The sequence below is a fragment of the Chiloscyllium plagiosum genome, unplaced genomic scaffold, assembly GCF_037043375.1.
Source record: "Chiloscyllium plagiosum isolate Xiang-an unplaced genomic scaffold, Cpla_swu_hap1 HiC_scaffold_11, whole genome shotgun sequence".
In the NCBI taxonomy this organism is placed as follows: Eukaryota; Metazoa; Chordata; class Chondrichthyes; order Orectolobiformes; family Hemiscylliidae; genus Chiloscyllium; species Chiloscyllium plagiosum.
The window spans coordinates 55,294,609-55,315,350 of NW_028270149.1; the positions used below are offsets into that span (position 1 = coordinate 55,294,609).

General features: G+C 39.8%; 1 protein-coding gene across 1 annotated transcript; it reads left to right on the top strand.

The window, feature by feature from the left end:
* Window positions 1-9,783: 9,783 nt before the first annotated feature.
* LOC122557203 (glucose-dependent insulinotropic receptor) lies at window positions 9,784-20,742 on the top strand. The gene is made up of 2 exons (XM_043704639.2): window positions 9,784-10,809; window positions 18,225-20,742. The coding sequence occupies exons 1-2, from the start codon at window positions 9,858-9,860 to the stop codon at window positions 18,230-18,232; spliced, it is 960 nt and encodes a 319-aa protein (XP_043560574.2). The 5' UTR covers window positions 9,784-9,857; the 3' UTR covers window positions 18,233-20,742.

The following is a 20,742-nucleotide window of genomic DNA, read 5'->3' on the forward strand; positions in this document are numbered from 1 at the left end:
TTCCACTGGAGTTTAGAAGTGTAACGGGTGACATATTTGAAGCGTATAAGGTCCAGAAAGGATTTGTCAAGGTGGATGAGGAAAGGATGTTTCCTCTTGTGGATTAATCTGATAAGACACTCTTTTAAAATTATTGCTCACCCTTTTAGGACAGAGATTAAGAGAATACTTTTCTCTCAGAGAATTGTGTGATTTTGGAATTCTCTGTCTCAGAACATTTTGGAAAAAAGACTTTGAATATTTTTAAGGCAGAAGGAGAGTCATAGACAGCACAGGAAGATCTCCTTCAGCCCATTGTGTCTACACCGGTCTTCAAATATCCGTCTATTTTAATCCCATTTTGCAACACTTGGCTTGTTGCCCTGTTAAGCTGTGGCCTTTGTAAGTGTTCATCTAAATAGTTCTCAAGTGTCTCGAGGGTTTCCACTCTTTACCCCACTTTTAGGCAGTGAATTCCAGGCATCCATACTCTTCTGGGTAAAAATACTTCCTCAAATCCCCTTTCAACCTTTGGCTCCTTACCTTAAAACTGTGCCCACTAGTTAGTGACCCCTCTTCTAAGTGGGAAATTTTCTCCCTATCTACCCTGTGTATGCCCCTCAGTACTTAGTACATTTCCAATCAGAGATCCCCTCAGCCTTCTTGGCTATTAGAAAAAAGACACTCTGTCTAGTTTCCCTGCTGAGCTGAGAAGATTGATTTTTTTAAGCAAGAAACTAAAGTTTTTTGGGGGTAGATGGGAGTGTGCACAGAAGCAGATCAGCCCTGAACGTATTGACTATTGGGGCAGTCTTAAGGGAACGAAGAATCTAATTCAAATGTTCATATGTGTGTGACGGTGACACAATGCTGAGATGACAGAAATGGCAAATGGTAACCTTTTGAATATAAAAGTTGCTGGATGGAAAATGAGAGCAAATGGAACCCAATTGTAGTTCTGGGTGACCACTTTGCAGACAATTCTTCTCAGCCTGTAAGAATGCTCACCCATCTTCCAGTTCCTTGCCTTTCGAACACCCCATCCTTCTCTCACTCACACTTCTGTCCAAAGTCACTTGCAGCTTTCCAGTGAAGCCTACTCAAACTGAAGCCTACTAAACATTTCCTGTTTAGGCATTTCACAGCCTCCTGGACTCAAAATTGAGTTCAAAACCTCCAGACAATAAACTCTACCCTCTATTTTGTTTCACCACTTTCTCGTTTTTTTGTTGAGTTTCTTCTGCACTTTCTGTTTTCATTTCACCACCAAATTTCCTTTTCTACCTTGCTGAAGTACATACTATCCAGTGTTTGCATTCATATGATTTAAATAAATGTCTTTCTTTATAATACAATGCTTTATGCAAAGGACCATTATCATGATTACTAATTTGTTATGTTTAACTCCTGGTTTAATATACTGTGATGTTTGGCAAATATTTTCTACCTTGTTTATTACTTTTCTAAATTAAATGATGTTTTCGCAACTTAGAAAATTCAGGCAATAGACTGCTACTTGAGAGATTAACTGTTCTACATGATGTCCATTTAAATGGAGCCAGTGATAGTTTTATGACAGCGTACTTAGACACAACACAAATAGCACTTTATGCCTCAGATCATTTTATTGCTGTAATATTGCGTGGCAAATATGTTAGCTTAAACAACTATAGCAAGCACACATGAGCGCCATCTTAAATTCACCATAGCCTTTACCTTTGTAAAATCTTTGGGAAAGGACTGAGCTGATCCACGATCAAGCTATTATCTAAGAAAATGTTCTTAATATGCAGACTGCAGCAATATTTTACATTGGAACATTTAAAAGGCTTCTGGACAGTACGTGAATAGGAAAGGTTTGGAAGGATAAGGGTTAAATGCGAGCAAATTGGATTACATCAGATCAGGATATCTGGTCAGCCTGGATGAGTTGGATCGAAGGGTCTGTTTCCATGCTGTATAATTCTATGACTCTACTCTTTAGCTTATGCAAAGTAACAAGCACAATAAGAAATGTTCATTACTACATTAAGAACATAAGCTGTGGAATGATAAATACTATTCATCCTCCTAAACCTGCTTCTTCTAGCAACCCTATGTAATTGGGTCACACAGTGTTAGTCAGACACTATAGAAGCACCTGGCCTAAAAATATCATATTCTACAGCTACCCAGGGGGTCATCATAATTTTCAATGGTTAAGCTGTTGACTGGTCACTCCCAGTCCAATGTCACTCCTTGTGAATTGTTCTATATAGACAAATTTGTTGAGAGTTAGTACCTCCTGACACGTATACTGTATATGTTGTGGAGTTTCTGCTGCTGTGAATGTGTTGAGTGTAAGCAACTGGAGTCAGGATGGGAAGTTATAAAGTCAGAGAGTCATACAGCATGGAAACAAACCCTTTGGTCCAAGACATCCATATCGATCATAATCCCAAACTAAACTCATCTCCCCTGCCCTTGCTTGACCCATATCCCTCCAAACATTTCCTATTCATGTACTTATCCAAATGTCTTTTAAACATTGTAACTGTACCCACCTTCACCATTTCCTCTGGAAGTTCATTCCATGCACAAACCCTCTTTTGTGTAAAACAAAATTGCCTATCAGTCTTTTTTAATTTTCTTTCATCTCATCTTAAAAATATGCCCCTTCAGTCTTGAAATCTCCCACCCTAGGGAAAAGGCATCTTCCATTAACCTTATCTATAGCCCTCATTGTTTCATAAACCCCTATAAGGTCACCTCTCAACTTCCTACACTCCAATGAAAAAAGTCCCAGCCTGTTCAACCTTTTCTTATAACTCAAACGCTCCATTCCCAGCAACATCCCAGTAAATCTCTTCTGAACCCTCTCCAGCTTAATAATATCCTTCCTATTACAGGGAGACCAGATCTGGACACAGTACTCCAGGAGAGGCCTCACCAATGTCCTGTACATCCTCAACATAACATCTTAACTCCTGTACTCAAAGGTCTGAGTAATTAAAGCAAGCATGCTAAATGCCTTCTTAACCACCCTATCTATATGTGCTCAAACTTCAAAGAATTATATACCTGAAAGTCACTCTGTTTGACAACATTGCCCAAGGTCTTACTTTTAATTGTATAAGTTTTGTCTTTTGTTTGTTTTAACAAATGCAATATCTCGAATTTATCCAAATTAAAGTCCATTCACCACTCTTCAGTTCATTGACCCAATTGATCAAAATCTCTTTGTGGTCTTAGATAACCTTCTTCACTGTCCACTATATTACCAATCCTGGTGTTAGCCACAAAATTACTAATCATGCTTTCTATGTTCTCATCCAAATCATTTATATAAATAACAAACAAAACTGGACCCAACACCACTAGTCACAGGCCTCCAGTCTGAGAAATAACCCTCCACCATCACTTTCTGTCTCCTCCCATTAAGCAAATTTTGTATCCATTTGGCAAGCTCACCCTGAATCCCATGTGATCTAACTTTAATAATTAGTCTACTATATGGAATCTTGTCAAAGGCTTTATTGAAGTCCAAATAAACAATGTCTACCAATCTGTCCTCATCAATCTTCTTGGTTACTTCCTGAAAAAACTCAATCAAGTTTGTGACACACTATTTCCCTCACACAAAATCATGTTGACTATCCCTCATCATTTTTTGCTTCTCCAAATGCATATAAATCCAATCTTTCAGAATCACATCCAAACATTTACCCAGACTCACTAGTCTATAGTTCCTAGGCTTCTCCTTACAATCCTTCTTAAGCTAAGGCAAACATTAGGTATTCTCCACTCATTTAGCACCTCACCCATATTTATAGATGATACAAATTTATAGTGCCCTGCAATTTCTTCCCTAACTTCCCACAAAGTCCTGGGATACACGAGATCAGGCCATGGAGACTTATCCACCATTACATTTTCTAAGACCTCCTGCATTTCCTCTTCTGTTTTCAAAACAGTTGTTCAATGGAAAACAGTTGATGATGAAGTAAGTAAATGATGTGACAAACTGACAGTTCTGTAAAAGTGATCAGGTGAGCAGAGAACAGTGTCAGTTGCTGCTGTAAAGAGAGCAAGCGTAAAGTAAGTGTGCACTTATGATGAGGAATATTGCAGTGTGCACTTATGTTGACTGTACATCAAGCGAGGAAAGAAAATATTAAGGGTGTCATACTCACCCTTGTAGTAGAACATAGAACAGTATAGCACAGAACAGGCCCTTCGGCCCACAATCAGGTAAAATGTTATAATCACTTCCTGCACCAGGTCAAGATCCTGGGTGTGATATGTGTAATCTTAGTATGTAACTCCTCTCTACTTTATTACCTTAGCTCCCTCTTTAACATTCTCCAGGCATAGAATCCTTTGAAAACTTTATTTATCTCACAGCTGCAGACCCTCCCATCATCTCACCACCGGTGATGGCAACATCAGCTACCCTGCCGAGGAATTCCCACCTAGGCTTCTTCAACTCTCTATTTCCTCCTATCTATATATCTTTAAAACTCACCTTTTTAACTAAATTTTTGGCCATCCCTCCTTGTAACTTGTCAGCCTTTATTTCTGTGCTCCTCTATGGAGTTTTTCTGTTAAGAAATTAAATAAATATAAAGTAGTGCTGTCTGGAGCTTGGCTTAATAATGTTTTAATGTAGCAGAATACGAATATAATTGAGGGTTGGGCTGTTGAAATACAAACGACTGCTCCCTTTTCAAGTCACAGAGTCATAGACATTTTGTTAGGAGTAACAACAAAATGGATTATTACTTGAATGGTAAAAATGTTGTAGTATGCTGATTTGCAGAGGGACCTGGGTATCCTTGTCCATGAATCGCAGAAGGTTGGTCTGCAGGTACAAGTAATTAGGAAGGCAAATGGAATTTTGTCCTTCGTTGCGAAAGGGGTTGAGTTTAAAAGCTGGGGGGGTTATGCTACAGCTGTACAAGGTGCTGGTGAGGCAACACCTGGAGTACTGTGTGCAGTTTTGATCTCCTTAATAAAGAAAGGATGTACTGGCACTGGAGGGGGTACAGAGGGGTTTCACTAGGTTGATTCCAGAGTTGAGAGGGTTGTTTTATGAGGAGAGGCTGAGTAGACTGGGATTATATTCATTGGAATTCAAAAGAATAAGGGGGGGAATCTGATAGAAACATATAAAATTATGAGGGGAATCAATACAATAGAAATAGATAGGATGCTTCCACTGGTAGGTGAGACGAGGAAAAGACGCCATGGCCTCAAGATTAGAGGAAGCAAGTTGAAAACTGAATTGAGAAGGAGTTTCTTCACCCCAAGGGTTGTTAATCTATGGAATTCCTTGTCCAGTAAAGTCATTGACACCACTTCAGTAGTCACTTTTAAAGCTAAGGTAGATACCTTTTTGAAAAATAAAGGAATTAAGGGATGTAGTGATAACGCAGGTAAGTGGAACTGAGACCATGAAAAGATTAGCCATGATCTTATTGAATAGTGGGGCAGACTCGAAGTGCCATGCAGCCTGCTCCTGTTCCTAGTTCTTATGTTCTATGTTCTTATGTACAGCACGGAAAGAGACCCTTCGGTCCAACTCGTCCATGCTGACCAGATGTCCTAAATTAATCTAGTCCCATTTGCCAGCACTTGGCCCATATTGCTCTAAACCCTTCTTATTCATATACTCATCAGGTGCCTTTTAAATGTTGCAATTGTACCAGCCTCCACCTCTTCCTCTGGCAGCTCATTTCATACACGTACCACCCTCTGTGTGAAAAAGTTGACCCTTAGGTTTCTTTTATATCCTTCCCCTCTCACCCTAAACCTATGCCCTCTAGTTCTGGACTCCAAACCCCAGGGAAAAGACTTTGTCTATTTATCCTATCCATGCCCCCCATTATTTTAGAAACCTCTATAAGGTCACCCCTCAGCCTCCGGCGCTCCATGGAAAGCAGTCCCAGTCTATTCAGCCTCTCCCTATTGCTCAAATATTCCAGCTTTGGCAATATCCTTCTAAATCTTTTCTGAACCCTTTATTCAATTCAAATTCCACCATCTTCCATGGTGGGATTTGAACCCGGGTCCCCAGATTTACAATTTAGTGATAATACCACTAGGTCTTCACAACTGCTTAATTACATCAAATATAGAAGTTCTTGAAAAGGGTGAGAATTCATTTATAAATGTAAATACTCTTCTCTGGGTAGAATGCTGCTGTGATATGCAGTACTGATTTTCTGCATCCAATTTTTGCTTTTAAACGTCATTGCTTAATGCACAATCCTATATAACGACTATTCTTTGTCTGTCAGCACCACTCCAAACTTCTCAGAGTTTTGGGGACTGGTGTCAATTTTTTCCAAAGTTCTGTTCCCTAACTATTGACTCCATCCCTCTCCCTGGCAATAGTCTGAGACTAAGCTAGTGTGTTTGCAATTTTGTTGTCACATTTAATTCATGATTTGGAGATGCCGGTGTTGGACTGGGCTGTACAAATTTAAAAATCACACACCACCAGGTTATAGTCCAACTGATTTAATTGGAAGCACTAGCTTTCGGAGTACTGCTTCTAACCACCTGATGAAAGAGCAGCGCTCCAAAAGCTAGTGCTTCCAATTAAATCTGTTGGACTATGATATGGTATTGTGTGATTTTTAATATTTAATTCAACATGACCTTTGAATTCATATTCATACCATTATCACCAAGATTGTTTATTTCAACCTCCATAACATTTCCCAACATCCTTTGTGTCCTAGGCCCAAACATTTTCCGCTGCTTCATCATTAGGCCAGGAGTGTGGATGTTCAGTGATGATTGCACAAGCCTCAGTACCATTCATGACTCCTCAGATACTGAAGAAGTCCATATCCATATACATTAAGATCTGGACCACATTCAAAGTTGTGCTGATAAGTGCAAATTACATTTACATCTCACATATACCAGGCAAGGGCTTCCTCCGACCATCTCCTACTGACATTCAATGGTATCATTGTTGCTGAATCCTCATTATCAATATCCTGCAGGTTTTTGCTGAACTGAAACAGCCACATAAATACTATGGCTCTGAAAACAGGTCAGATGCTGGCAATTTTGTGACAAGTAACTAATCTTCAGATTTGACAAAATCTGTTCACCATTCTTAAGGCTCAAGTCAACAGTTGGATGGCTGGAGTGTGCAAATTCAGCAACATCCAAATTTGACACCATTCAGGACAAAGCAGCTCACTTGATTGGCAACCCAACGACCACTTTAAACATTAATTCCTTCTAACTCCAACAAACACTGGCAGCAATGCATACCGACAGCTAAAAGCACCGCACCAGAGCAACTCACCAAGCTTCTGCCATTTGAAATCCCTGACCTCTAACTCTTGAAAGGTCAAGAGACTTCTAAGCTTCTACCCAAGGCAGAACACCATCCTCACTTGGAACTATATCATCATTAATTCACTACCATTGATTGAAAATTGTGGAGGTTCCTTCCTGACAGCACTGTGGGCATATCTCACCCCAACCCCTCTGCTTCATCATGGACTGCAGCAGTTCAAGACAGCAGCTCACCACCACCTTCTCAAGGCTAATTAAGAATGGACAATAATGCAGCCAGCCCAAATCCTGTCAAAGAATTTTAGAAACCCTGTATCAGTTGCTGCAACTTTACTTCATGCCTCCTTTACCTCTACATCCAATTAACACAACCATCCTCTTAAGATTTCTCTGAGGCCTTGCATTTTCCTACTTCTGTGCTCTCCACTTGACCTACAGCCCTCTACGATATTTGCACTCCTCTCTTGTGCATCCCTCATTCTAATTGCTCCACTATTGATAGTTTTGACTTCAGATATCGAAGTCCCAGGCTCTGGAATACTCTCCCTTTATGAATCAAACCCTCATATGTTTATCCAACTTCTCCTTAAATGCATCAATACTGCTTACTTCAACCAAACCATACAGTGGTGAGTTCCACACTCTCATCATTCTTTGGATAAAAAGATTTCTTCCATATGTCCCACTGGATTCATTAATGACTATGTTATGTTGATGCTATCTCATTACATATTTCCCACAAGAGAAGGCATTAACTCTGCATGGGTGTTATTAAAACCTTTCATAATTTTAATGGTCTTTATCAGGTCACCTGTCAGCCTGTGTTTTTCAAAAGTGACTCAATTTATCAGCTCTTTCCTAATCATTGTGACCACCCATTTGGTATCATCCTTGTAAATCTTGTCCACACACTCTCCTATGCTCCTGTATGTTTTTTTATTAAAACCAAAAATAATACTCTGAATTGTGATCTAACCAAGATTTAATTGAGGTTTAACACAAATTCCCTACTTATCAATCTTATTTCACTACAAATAAAGCTTTGTTCTTTGTTTTTTTTTTCAAGATGGTCTTGCTAGCCTCTGGTGCAATTTGTACTGTTTAGTGTCTTTGTATTCCAAGATCCACTTGTTCCCCTTCCCCATCAGGACTTGGACTTTGCAAGTAATAAGAGACATTGTTGTTCTTCCCTACTCTTCCTCCTAAAATGTATTATAACACATTTATCTGTGTTGCACTTTATTTACCAATTATTTAGTCTGTTGTGGTTTTAAAGCCTCTGGTCAGTTTTTATGGTGTAAGGGGAAGAATGGAAATAGCTAGATATCTCAAGTGGTACAAACTTGTTAAACCAAATAGCCTTCACCTGCTGTGTAATATTCTGTCATTCTACTGTGGTGAATGACCCTCTTCACCATATTTTCTTAATCCAAAAATGTTTAATACTCTTCTTTCTGCCTACAGCTTTTAAATTCATTGCACCGTCTACTTCTTGTGGATGAGAGGTTGCAGTGAAGTTTGACAGCAAGGATGTATGGGGCTCTTGTTATGCGGTCATGATATTCCTCTCTCTGGACCAGGAGGCCTGTGTTCAAGCCTCCTTCAGCAATGTCCCCTAAAATCCTATACAGATTAATTAAAACATATCTATTAAAGGGTGGGGGTGAAGTAGAAATTTGTAAAGTACAAGTTAAAAGAAAGCCATAGCTAACAGAAATGTTGCGCTCTGCTTTAATAGCAAATGGGTTGCTGTTTTTATGATTCTATTCTCAAATCCTCTCTCACTTCCTGACTTATCTCATTTCTCTCCTATTCTTGTCAATACTGATATTATTCAAAATGGACCTTAATCTTTCACCTCCATTTCTCAATACAAGGTCACAATGTTTCATTTCTGTGAGAGGTGATTAACTATACCAATAAAGATAATCTTAAATAAACTCACCATGAGGTAATTTTTACTGCGTTAGAAGGATAGCGGAAAGCATATAATGGTTTAGAAGCATCTTGCTGGAAGTTGCTTACGAGTTATAATCAGAAATGCTTAATGTTCCCTATCTAGCAAACTGGGCAATAAATGACAAAAGATAAAACTGAAAATCCCTCAATATTAGACTCCATATGCAATCATAATTGACATGATAAATGAAGGGATTCATCTTAGCACATATACTGCTTTGTTGGTTAGCAACATATGAAAAGCAGAGGTGGTGAAGTCTTGTTGCTGCGTATCAACAAGACTTTGCTCTTCATTATGACACAAACACAGCTATCAATGAATCAGGAAAGAAAGCTAACCTTTAAAAGTTACCTTCGACAGTGCTCTCCGTTTGATTGTTATGCTATACCTACAGCAAGCTGGTCCTTATAATTTCTAAAATAATAGTTGCTTCAGCTATCTTCCTGGTTCTATTTCGTCGACCGTACCAAATGTGGTAGACAGCACTTCAGTTTTATTTTCCAGATTCTGTTTATTGAACGTCTCCACGATGGATGTTAATCACTTTGGCAGTATTGTGACAGTGCTTTCATTGCTGATCATAGTTTCCAATGCTGTCGTGGTGGTGGTGCTGGTCCTGATGATTCTGAAGAACAGGTCTGCCAGCTTGTGCTTTGTGTTGAACCTGGCAGTTGCAGATATGCTGGTCGGATTTACCTGCTTTGGAACGGCTGTCATAGTGCTCACTAGACAGGATTTCACCGCCAGTAGAGAGTTGTGCATGTTACGGATTTCACTTATAATCTCGCCCTCTGCTGCCTCTATATTAACAATGGTGTCGGTTGCTTTTGATCGTTTTCTCGCTATAAAACTACCTTTACAATACTGCCGACTGATGCTTGATAAAATGGTGGCATTAATCATTGTGTGCCTCTGGACTGTAGCACTTATAATTGGGTTCCTTCCAGTGATCATTAGGCAGCTACAGCCTAAAGAGTACAACGGGACCTGTACCCTGTTCTCGATCATCAATCCGAAGTATATTATAATTGTATTTTGTTCTTGTTTTCTTCCTGCTTCCTTAATCTTCGTCTATTTCTACAGCGTAATCCTCAAAATAGCATACTCCCACACACGGCAAATCCTTGAAAGTGAGCGAATCAGTGCAGTCTCCAGCCCTGCTCCACCACCTCGCTGTCACATCCGAGATGTCAAAGCTGTCAGGATCATAGGGATACTTGTTGGGTGCTTTATGGTTGCATGGACGCCCTTCTTCATTGCAACTTCTGTGCAAGCGTGTTGCACCAAGTGCCAATTATATACAACCATTGAAGACTACCTCTGGCTCCTTAGTCTGTGTAACTCTCTGCTGAATCCGCTGATTTATTCCTATTGGCAAAAAGATGTGAGAAAGAAGGTTCTTCAGCTCTGTTGTGCGGCAAAACCCAGAATTTCCCCAACGCGCTGCGTCACCCGCTGGGAAACAATAAAGACCCAAAACCCTGGTGCAGAGAGAGGGACTGAAGGTGAATTACCAGTGTCCTGTGCAGCAATTGGTACTGTCAGTTATTGCACAACCAATACACCAAATGGTAAGTGCAGGCATACCGTATTTCAGATTTAAAAGATGCTTGGGTTACATTGCTCTGTATAATTTGAGGTCAAGGCAAGTGTCAACAGGAAAAATTTCAACAACTTGTATTGTCATTAACAACTTTAACCAAATAATAATTTGGCACTTCAGATGTGAGAATAAAGCATGAGGAAAATGAATTCCAAACCAACCTTTATAGAGATTGGGGAAGGAGGCAACAGCTTGGTGAAAGACCATAAGACATAGGAGTGGAAGTAAGGCCATTCAGCCCATCAAGTCCACTCCGCCACTTAATCATGGCTGATGGGCATTTCAACTCCCCTTACCTCCACTCTCCCCATAGCCGTTAATTCCTTACAAGATCAAGAATTTATCAATCTCTGCCAGAGTTAGGTTTTTAAAGGAAAGAATGGAATGGTGAAGAGTTTTTGAAAGAAAACAGCCTCAATCACCGTGGGTAGGAGAAGGGAATGGAGACTTAGAAAAGATTAAAATCAAAGGAACGAAATACCTTGTGGGGAGGGTACAACGTGATGGTCTAGGATTTGGGAAGATTTCAGAGTTAGGATGGGGTTAGACTACTGAGGGATTTAAAAATAAGGATGATTTTTACACAGCATTTATTAGAATAGGTTGATCAACTTAGAGAGGAATAAAGTCATTGACAAGTGGGACTTAAAGTGACAAGGCTGCATTTTATTTCTTAATCATTGTACATTGGCCTAGCTCCAGCAATTTTGCTCAATGTTTGTATTTTATACAGGTTCCAATTTCTAATACAAAATAAAGATATCTAACCTTTTATTTTTACCATCTAATTTTCTTCCCAACTCTCCAGAAGGGTTTGAGTCAGTTAGAATACAATTCCACGAGTACCAGAAACCTATATGAGTTTTTCCAAATAGCCCTGCTTTACATATGAATGTAAATAGTAAGGTCGTTAAAGACATTTGACCATGGGAATGTGCAAGAGACAATAGTCCCAAAAGGGTACAAGCTAGAACCTTAGAGGATAAAAAAGAACCTCGACCCACTGTTTAGCTAACACTTGCAGATGGAGTTTTCAGTGAGTTGCTAAATAGTGATCAAAAACAAAGACTCTCACTAACTTGTTCAAAGGATACTGAGGGCAATTCTATTATCTCCTGTGTGAACATGGTTGAGATCAGCAAATGCATTAGTGCTGGTAATAAACATTGCCCATTTGTTAATTCTATGGATCAAATTTAAATCTGATGATGTATTTTCCATCAGCACAGATCACTGGAGAGTGTTTTCTTTACAGTCTTATCTATTTATATTTACACCAATGGCAATGAAGATACTGCGGCTCTAAAACCGTGTAGGCTGCAATTTTGAAAAAAATCCAGTTCTAACCACTTAATTCACATTTCAAATCAGGCAAATAATTCAATAAGTAAATTAAATAGCACAAGCCATCTTTCATTATCAGGGATGAGAAAGTGAGGTCTGCAGATGCTGGATTTCAGAGCTGGAAATGTGTTGCTGGAAAAGCGCAGCAGGTCAGGCAGCATCCAGGGAACAGGAGAATCGACGTTTCGGGCATAAGCCCTTCTTCAGGGCCTTTTTCATTATCATCCCAGTCAATTAAAATGCCGCTGCTGAAAGATAAGTTTAAAGGATATTTATACTTGCATTTTGTTAAGATGATACTATCCCATTATACCACAGACAAAAAACAGAGAATGCTGGAGAAACTCGGCAGGATCAGCAGAGAGAAAGCAGACTTAACTTTTCAAGTCCAATTACCCTTCTACAGAACTCCAGTTCTGAAGAACTGGGCTCAAAAGCTAACTCTGCCTTCTCTTCACAGATGCTGCCTGACCTGTTCAGTTTCTTCAGCAATATCTTTGTTTCAGAATTCCAGCATCCACAGTTCTATTTTACCTACTATTTCTCTTGGCTATGGAAGCATGCAAACAATTCAGCTGAACTGAAACTGGTCAGGCTGCTTGATGTGGTCAGTGTGGAAAAACAAGTGAAGAGGTCGTGTCTCTTTGTCATATCCTGTTGCTGTGTAAATTGTGTCAACAATAACTATTGCGTATATTACACAAGAGAAGTATGAGTATTTGAGAATTAAAGGGCACTGAGTTTCCACCACAATTAGTGCTAGGTTTTTGGGCAGTAATCACAAATGGGAAGATTTAAATCATTAAATTGAAGGCTTAATCACCAGTTTAATGAAGTTATATAATACATTAATACAAGTACAAATTCTGTGGCAGCCTTCTGATAAAGATTATGTGAGATGTGATGGTCAACTTTGTATTATTAATCACTTGGAATGGTTCAGAGCCCCACTCTGGCATGGCTTTCCGTATTTCATTTGCTCAGAGGATGACAGCAGGCTAAGAAGGTGCATAATTCACCAGCCTCAATTTTTGCTGATATATAAACCCTGACAATTGCAACACAGGCCAGTTTTTTCCCCAAAATACTTGAGCAATGAGGTGCCTTAATAATCTTTGCATCATGAATATCCTGAGGTACTGCCCATTCTTCTATCAGAGATAGAGGAATTCATGCAGATGGTGAAGGAGTGCCAGTTTCCATGCTTGTCTGGTTTCAGTAATATAGCATCATCACCTTGATTTTTGTCCATGACAAGTGAATCCATAACTTTGCTAAACTCCTTTACTGTATGTTCAATATCCAGCTCTGCAATCATTCACAGGCTTTCAACAGTTTATCTGTTTCACAGTGACAGTGTTTTACCTAGAATATAGCTCATGATTGTGTTCCACTCATCTCTCCAATCATTTATTACAGCAGTGAAGTCTTCTGCTGCCTTTGTTTTCAATGTGGCTGATTACTTTCCTGATGGAACTATGTCTTTTTAATCCTTTTATATATGTTCCTGATATTCTCTGGGAAGAAGGAGCTGTGGATATTCTGGCAGAGTTGTAACCAGTAGCCATTGGCATACTACCCAGTCTATTCAGGCCGGCATGGTGGCACTGTTGTTAGCACTGCTGCCTCCCAGTGCCAGAGACCCGGGTTCAATTCCTGCCTCAGGCAACTGTCTGTGTGGAGTTTGCACATTCTCCCAGTGTCTGCGTGGGTTCCCTCTGGGTTCTCTGGTTTCCTCCCACAGTCCAAAAATGTGCAGATTAGGTGAATTGGTCGTGCTAAATTGCCCATAGTGTTAGGTGAAGGAGTAAATGTAGGGGGGTGGGTTGCTTTTCAGAGGGTCAGTGTAGACATGTTGGGCCGAAGGGCCAGTTTCCACACTGTAAGTAATCTAATCTATTGGAATTTTCTTCTCGCAACTGCTAGAAGTCTCTTTGCATGGATCGTTCTTTGTAATTAACGAGCGCATACCACTTTCCTCATGTGGCAAGTTCCATCACAGTGAGGTTTGTTTCAAACCAGTTAGCAGTTTCTGCTTCCCATATGTTAAGTAGTGCAGTATTTTAGAATTACATTAACTTCTGCATTCAGTGTGAGAATGCCAGACAGTGTGTATTGAACTTAGTGACAGAACAATTGCTTATTACCTGGATATCCAGTGTGGCTGATGTTAATCAAAGGATAGCCTTTCTGCTTTGAATAAAAAGCTTCAAGAGTTGCATTGCCACCCCAGTTGACACCAGGGTGTGATCTTTATTGCAGTTGGCACTGTGGTAACTGTGTACATTGAGAATGCAGTTTAGCAAATCATATTGGTTGGTGATCAGTTTCAGCTGGGGCCAATGCTCTGATCTTGGTTATCTCCAGGGTTCTATGTAACATGTTTTGTTCTGAAAGAAATTGTGAGTTACTCAAAGTTGTGGTAGTTGAAAGGTTCCCAGTAGTTTGTCTGTTTACATTTATTTTTCACAGACTGCTTCAGGGTCCACACCAAATCTTGTTTTAAAATATCCTTGTAAATGAAGAATTTCTGATTCAGGAATTTTCCTGATAGCAGAGTCCACCTCCTGAGAGAATTGGTATTTCACCTCTATAATGAAACATAGCATTGAAGCACATGTACTCAGGAGGTTCACAGGCACTGTTTGAGTTGAAAAGAAGTGGAAGAGAACACATTTTGGACTATTTGTGGTGGGTTTTATCACTGAGAACAGTAAATTCCTTACAATGGAGGCAATACCTTGATCATGTATTTGATTTAAACCCTGCGTCTGCGAGATAATCATGGAATGTTTTTCCTTCAGTGACCTAATCTCAGCAAGTCTAGTCTTTTGTAGCAATGCAATAACAGTATTCAGCCATCACATTCCCTATTGATCATAGTTGCCTTTCATGTATTATCACCCAGCTGCAGGTTGTCTATCAGTCCATGCAAAAGCTCCTGACACTCAAACTTGTCAATCAAAGATCTTCTTTCTTTTGGTTTGTTTTATTTCTTTGCTTGTTGCAGTGGATTTTGTTGTGTAGAGAATCGAAGCCTCAAGCAACCAATGAAGCAGATTGGTGGATGAGCACCTTACCGTTGGGTGCTTCCTGACTTGAGTGGCTGACCAGTAAGATGTGATGTTCCCTTCAACTATTAGGGACACCCCAGAGCACCTGTTCTCTGTGCCAATTGACATGTGCTTATCGTGTGCAACTGTTATCCTTGTATTTTGTTAACACTCTACAGTAAAACTGGAGTGTCCTCGCCAGGGCACAAACCTGGGCAAAATGTATGGAGACCTGTGATGTCCAAGATTCAGGGTCACCCTCTTAACCTCCCCGGCTGAGCCCAAAGATTGAAAAGCATAATGTTTGGCACCAGCTTGGTTGCAGGGGATGATGAAAAAGGTACATGTTCAGACAGTTTACTTGAGCACTTTGCTCCAAGTTTTATGTTGGGGCTTTACTCCCTTAGGTTTCAATGTTTCTGATGTATCCATAAAGCAGGATGAAGGAATTGACTTACCTAGAACAGCTAAATATTTTAGGCCTTTATTCATGAGAGTTTAAAAGAATGAGGGGTGATATTATTAAAACATCGAAGATTCTGAACGGGCCAATCAGGTTAGATGTTGATATTTACATTAGTGGGGGAATACAAACCAGGGGACATAGTCACAGAATAAGGGGACACTTCTTAAATTCTGAGATGCAAAGGTATTTATTTTCTCCCAGAGGGTAATGAATATCTGGAATCTTGTACCTCCAAGAGTTGTGGAGGCTAGATCATTGAAAGTTCTAAAAGAGGAATCATCGAGTTTTTGAGGAAAATACAGATGTACATAGGTTTTTGAAATATGAAGGGGTTGATGGCTATGCTGAGCTGGCAAGGAAAGGAAGTTGAAGCCTCTGGCAGATCAGTCATGATCTTGCAGAATGGTGGGACTGGCTTGATGGGCTGAATAGCCTATTCCTGTTCTTATTTCTTATAATCTCATATTCAGTGGAGCTATTCACCCATGGCTGACTAACACACAAAAACAGAAAGCATGCCAACTCTCATCACCCACCCACTGGCCACATCACATCAACATGTTGGACACACAAGATGAAGCTCAGCGTAATGGAGTAAATACATGAAAGAAAAATCTGGTTATAAAAGGTCAGGGTGGTAAAAACAAGGACTGCAGATGCTGGAAACCTGAGTCTAGATTAGAGTGGTACTGGAAAAGCACAGCAGGTCAGGCAGCATCCAAGGAGCAGGAAAATCGACGTTTCAGGCAAAAGCCCTTCATCAGGAATAGAGGCAGGGAGTCTGCAGGGTGGAGAGATAAATGAGAGAGGGGTGGGGGTGAGGAGAAAGTACCATTGAGTACAATAGGTGAATGGGGGTGGGGATGGAGGTGATAAGTCAGAGAGGAGGGTGGAGTGGATAGGTGGAAAGAAAGATAGGCAGGTAGGACAGGTCATGAGGGCGGTGCTGAGCTGGAAGGTTGGAACTGGGGTAAGGTGGGGCGGAGGGGAAATGAGGAAACTGGTGAAGTCCACATTGATGCCCTGGGGTTGAAGTGTTCCGAGGCGGAAGATGAGGGTGTGAGGAAGCAGTGGTGGAGGAGGCCCAGGACCTGCATGTCTTTGGCAGAGTGAGAGGGGGAGTTGAAATGTTGGGCCACCGTCCAATTCTACCTCCTTCCCAAAATCCACAAGCCTGACCACCCAATCCAGACCCCTATAAAAGGTCAGGACAGGGCTAACAAATCAACTAAAAAAATGTAAGATCTTAATGACATCCTTGACAAACTGAAATGAATTTTACCCACGTCTTTAAAAAGAAACGGAACTTATGATGTGAGTTTTTGTTATTTGAATCTCTGATTGGTGCTGCAGGCCAAAGCACCATTAAAGAGTGGAGCACATTGCGGAATGTAGTAAATGATAGGCAAAAGGTATTGGTCAATCAGATTCTGTTATCTGATTACATTTCCATGAAGTGCCTTGGCAATTTTTCCTATTAAAATATTTTAAAAATACAACTGGTTATTATTGTTGCTGTGGATTTATCAGAGGACAGTGAGTGCTGTGCATTGGATTATGGTTGGCTGCACATTTTAGAGTAATCCTGCTCTCAGTGTGCCAATTTTGCAGGTTGAGTTTTCTTCTCCTGTGCCCTGGAGCACAGCCATGATTTTAAATTAGTATATTGTCTCCCTTCCTTGTTTGACAGTGAAATTTAATCTTTTGAAGCTATAATATAGATGAATGGGTACTGTGATCAGATAAATTAGATTTCTAGATTTAATCTGGATTTAATCTTAGTGAGACCACAGCCAGGAATTTAATAAGGTTATTCGGTGGAGCAAAGCAGTTGTATACACAGTTTCCTTTAAGCTGATTGAGTTACACATTAAGACTTAATTATGACAGGAGATCTGTAAAAATTTGGAAATACAGTTCATTTTGTAAAAATAAAGCAAACAGATCAGTCATTTGTCTTGCAGCTGGGTTTACAAATTAACTGTTGGGATCATACACATTAATTCTGATTATCTTTAACCAAAGAAACTGATTATCTTTAATCAAAGAAATTAGTTGGTTTATCATTTACTGTTTTAACCATTCATAGTTCTGACAACTTTTACCTGATTTTACCAATAGGATTTTGTAAAGTCAAGATACTTTTCTGTTTAATCTTCCACAGCTATAAATATTAATCACATTGGCTCCAAATCCATCCAAAAGTCAAAGTCAACAGTATCAGAAGTTGAATTCAGAACTGATCACTAGTGTATACTAAATTTATATATTATAACTTAGTTTTCATGACTGCATTCATAACTGTGGTTTGGGTTCTACAGTTGTATTTATATGAATCAAAAATGCATATTTTCACCTGCAAGTAACAAATCATCTGGCTCAGTTCACATTGTAAAATTGTAGTTACAAAGCTCAAATCTATTTGAATACCCTATCTATCCCAACACACCAAGGCCATCATGTTTTTAAAAAAACTACTTTTTCTGCATGACATCTGAAATTATTATCCTTTGCCTTTAGGTACATGAGAAATGTACTTGACCTGGTTCAGCAACTTTGACAAAGTCAGCGATGTGGACACAGCAACAAATATCCATGATGTAAGGAGAGTAATGTATTTCATGAATTCGTCATCTCCTTCAGGGTAGTATTGAAAAGTATGTGGTGCTTCATAAGACGTCATCTTTCATTTCAAGTTGCCAACACCAAAGGTTCTCATATGGCAGTGTATATCCACAATATTCTACATCGGAATGATCTTCCACTTACATAAATCAACTCAAAGAAGACAGAAATAAACATACAGGGCACATATTTTAAAATAATTATGTGACTACTCAAATTGATTCATGACTCTTTTTATCCTCAATATTTTTGGACGAAGTTGCATAAGTCAAGTAGCTGTCATTTTAAATTATGTCATCGATTTCAATCAGATTTTTATGTCAGTAATATTATTACTGTCATTTTGATCAATGGCACAGTAGAGAACAATGGATGTTCTTTTATTCATTGAAATTGGTGCAAGATTTCTGCATGTCTGACATGAATGAGTCACTCCTGCTGTATTAGGCACTGATGTATCAAAGAAACAATAATCCATTCTGTTCCTGGCCTGACCTCAGTGTTTTAAGTTTGTGTGGAATAAAATCTGCTGAACATATAAGAACAGAAAGTGCTGGAGAAACTCAGCAGATTTGGCAACATCTGTGGAGAGAGACAGTTCTTAAGAGAAGGAAATCTATCATCATTACCTGGTCTTCCCTACATATAACTCCAGACTGACAGCAAAGTGGTTCTTTCTTAACTGCTCCCTGGGCAATTAGAGACTACAATAAATACTGGCCTAGCCAGTAACACCCATATCCCATAAACTAATTTTAAAACAGTTTCAAGTCTGATATGGGAGTTCCGTGAAAAGATCACTGGACCTGAAATGTTAACTGTGATTTCTCTCCACAGTTCCTGCCAGACCTGCTAAGCTTTTCCAGCAATTTCTGTTTTTGTTTCAAGTCTGATATAACCCTTTTACAGAACTAAAATGGGCTGGAAAGTGGTGATTCTTTTGCTGCTAATAGAGGGAGAGGAAGTGCAAGTGGAAAAGATGGTGAGGGTGTCCCAAGCAAATGACAAAGACAGTGCTAATGATGGTAAGGGAGAAAATAAATGTAAAACCGGTGGATTTGAAGGTGAAAATGGAGAACATGGGTCCACTCCATAGAGAGCAAAGTCAACATGATACAAACAAGACATGGCTACTACAGCATGGGAGAAACAAGAAAATTAGATGATACAGGTCATGCATTGAAATTATGCAAATTGATATTGAATCTGTAAATTGCCTAAGCAGAAAATGAAGTGCTGATCTTCCAGCTCGTGCTGAGCTTCATTGAAAAGCTGTAGCTGTCCCAAGGTGGATATGTTCACATGGGAGCAAGTTGGTTCATTGAATTGGCAAGTAACTGGAAGGTCAGAGTCATTCTGATACCCAGGATAGAGATGTTCCACAAAGCAGTCACCAGTCTTCATCTTGATAATATAAAGGAGATTGCATTGTGAGCAGTGAATACAGAAGACATAATTGAAAGTACAAGTAAACTATTGCTTCATCTGGAAGGTGTGTTTTGGGTCTTGGATAGTGAGGAGGGAGGAGGTGAATAGGCAAGAGTTCAACCTTCTACGATTGCATTGGGAGGTGCTGTGTGGGAGTGAGGAAATGGGTGTAATGGAAGAGTGGAACTAGGTGTCAGACAGGGATTGATCCCTGTGGAACACTGACAGCGGAGGGGACGGGATGGTACATTTGATGGTGGTGTCTTTTTGGATGTCACAGAAATGGCAGATGATGATCCTTTGAATGCAGAGAAATATGGACAAGGGGATATCTTGTTGTTCTGAGACGAAGGATAATGGGTGAAGGCAAAAGTGTTAGAGATGAATTGGACATGGCTGATTGCCTGTCAAGCACACTGGGAGAGGGAATCCTCTGTGAGCAAAGAGGAGGTTATGCAGGAGGCAGCCCAGGGGAAGGTGGAATCATCAGAACAGATGTGAGGAGGACAGAGGAACTCGGAGAATGCAATGAAAATCCTTGCAGGAAGCAAGATGCGAGTAGGTGTAGTCAAAGTGCTATGGGAGTTGGTGGGGTTGTACTGCATATTAAATGAACAGTCTTATCTCCTGAAATGGAAATGGTGAAGTCAAGGAAGCGAAGGGAAGTGTCAGCAGTGGAACCCAGGTGAAGGTGAGAGGAGGATGGAAATTAGAAGCAATGTTGATAAATTCTTATCTCCCTCTGTCGGACTTGAAAAATTAACTCTGTCTCTTTCTCCATAGATGCTGCCAGACATGCTGATTGTCTCCAGTACTTTTTGTTTGTATTTCAGATTTCCTGCATCTGCTTTATTAGCTTTTACCTGCTGAAGCAAATGCCCAGTTACATTTGTTGTTGAGATGCATTATGACTTGTTTTTCAGAGTTTATTGAGTGATAACTTGTACACATACCTCAATAAATTGCTTTTATTTATTTTTATTCT

What these genes read in the sequence shown, in the direction of transcription:
- LOC122557203 (XM_043704639.2), top strand. Translation starts at nt 9,858, where the DNA reads ATGATTCTGAAGAACAGGTCTGCCAGCTTGTGCTTTGTGTTGAACCTG.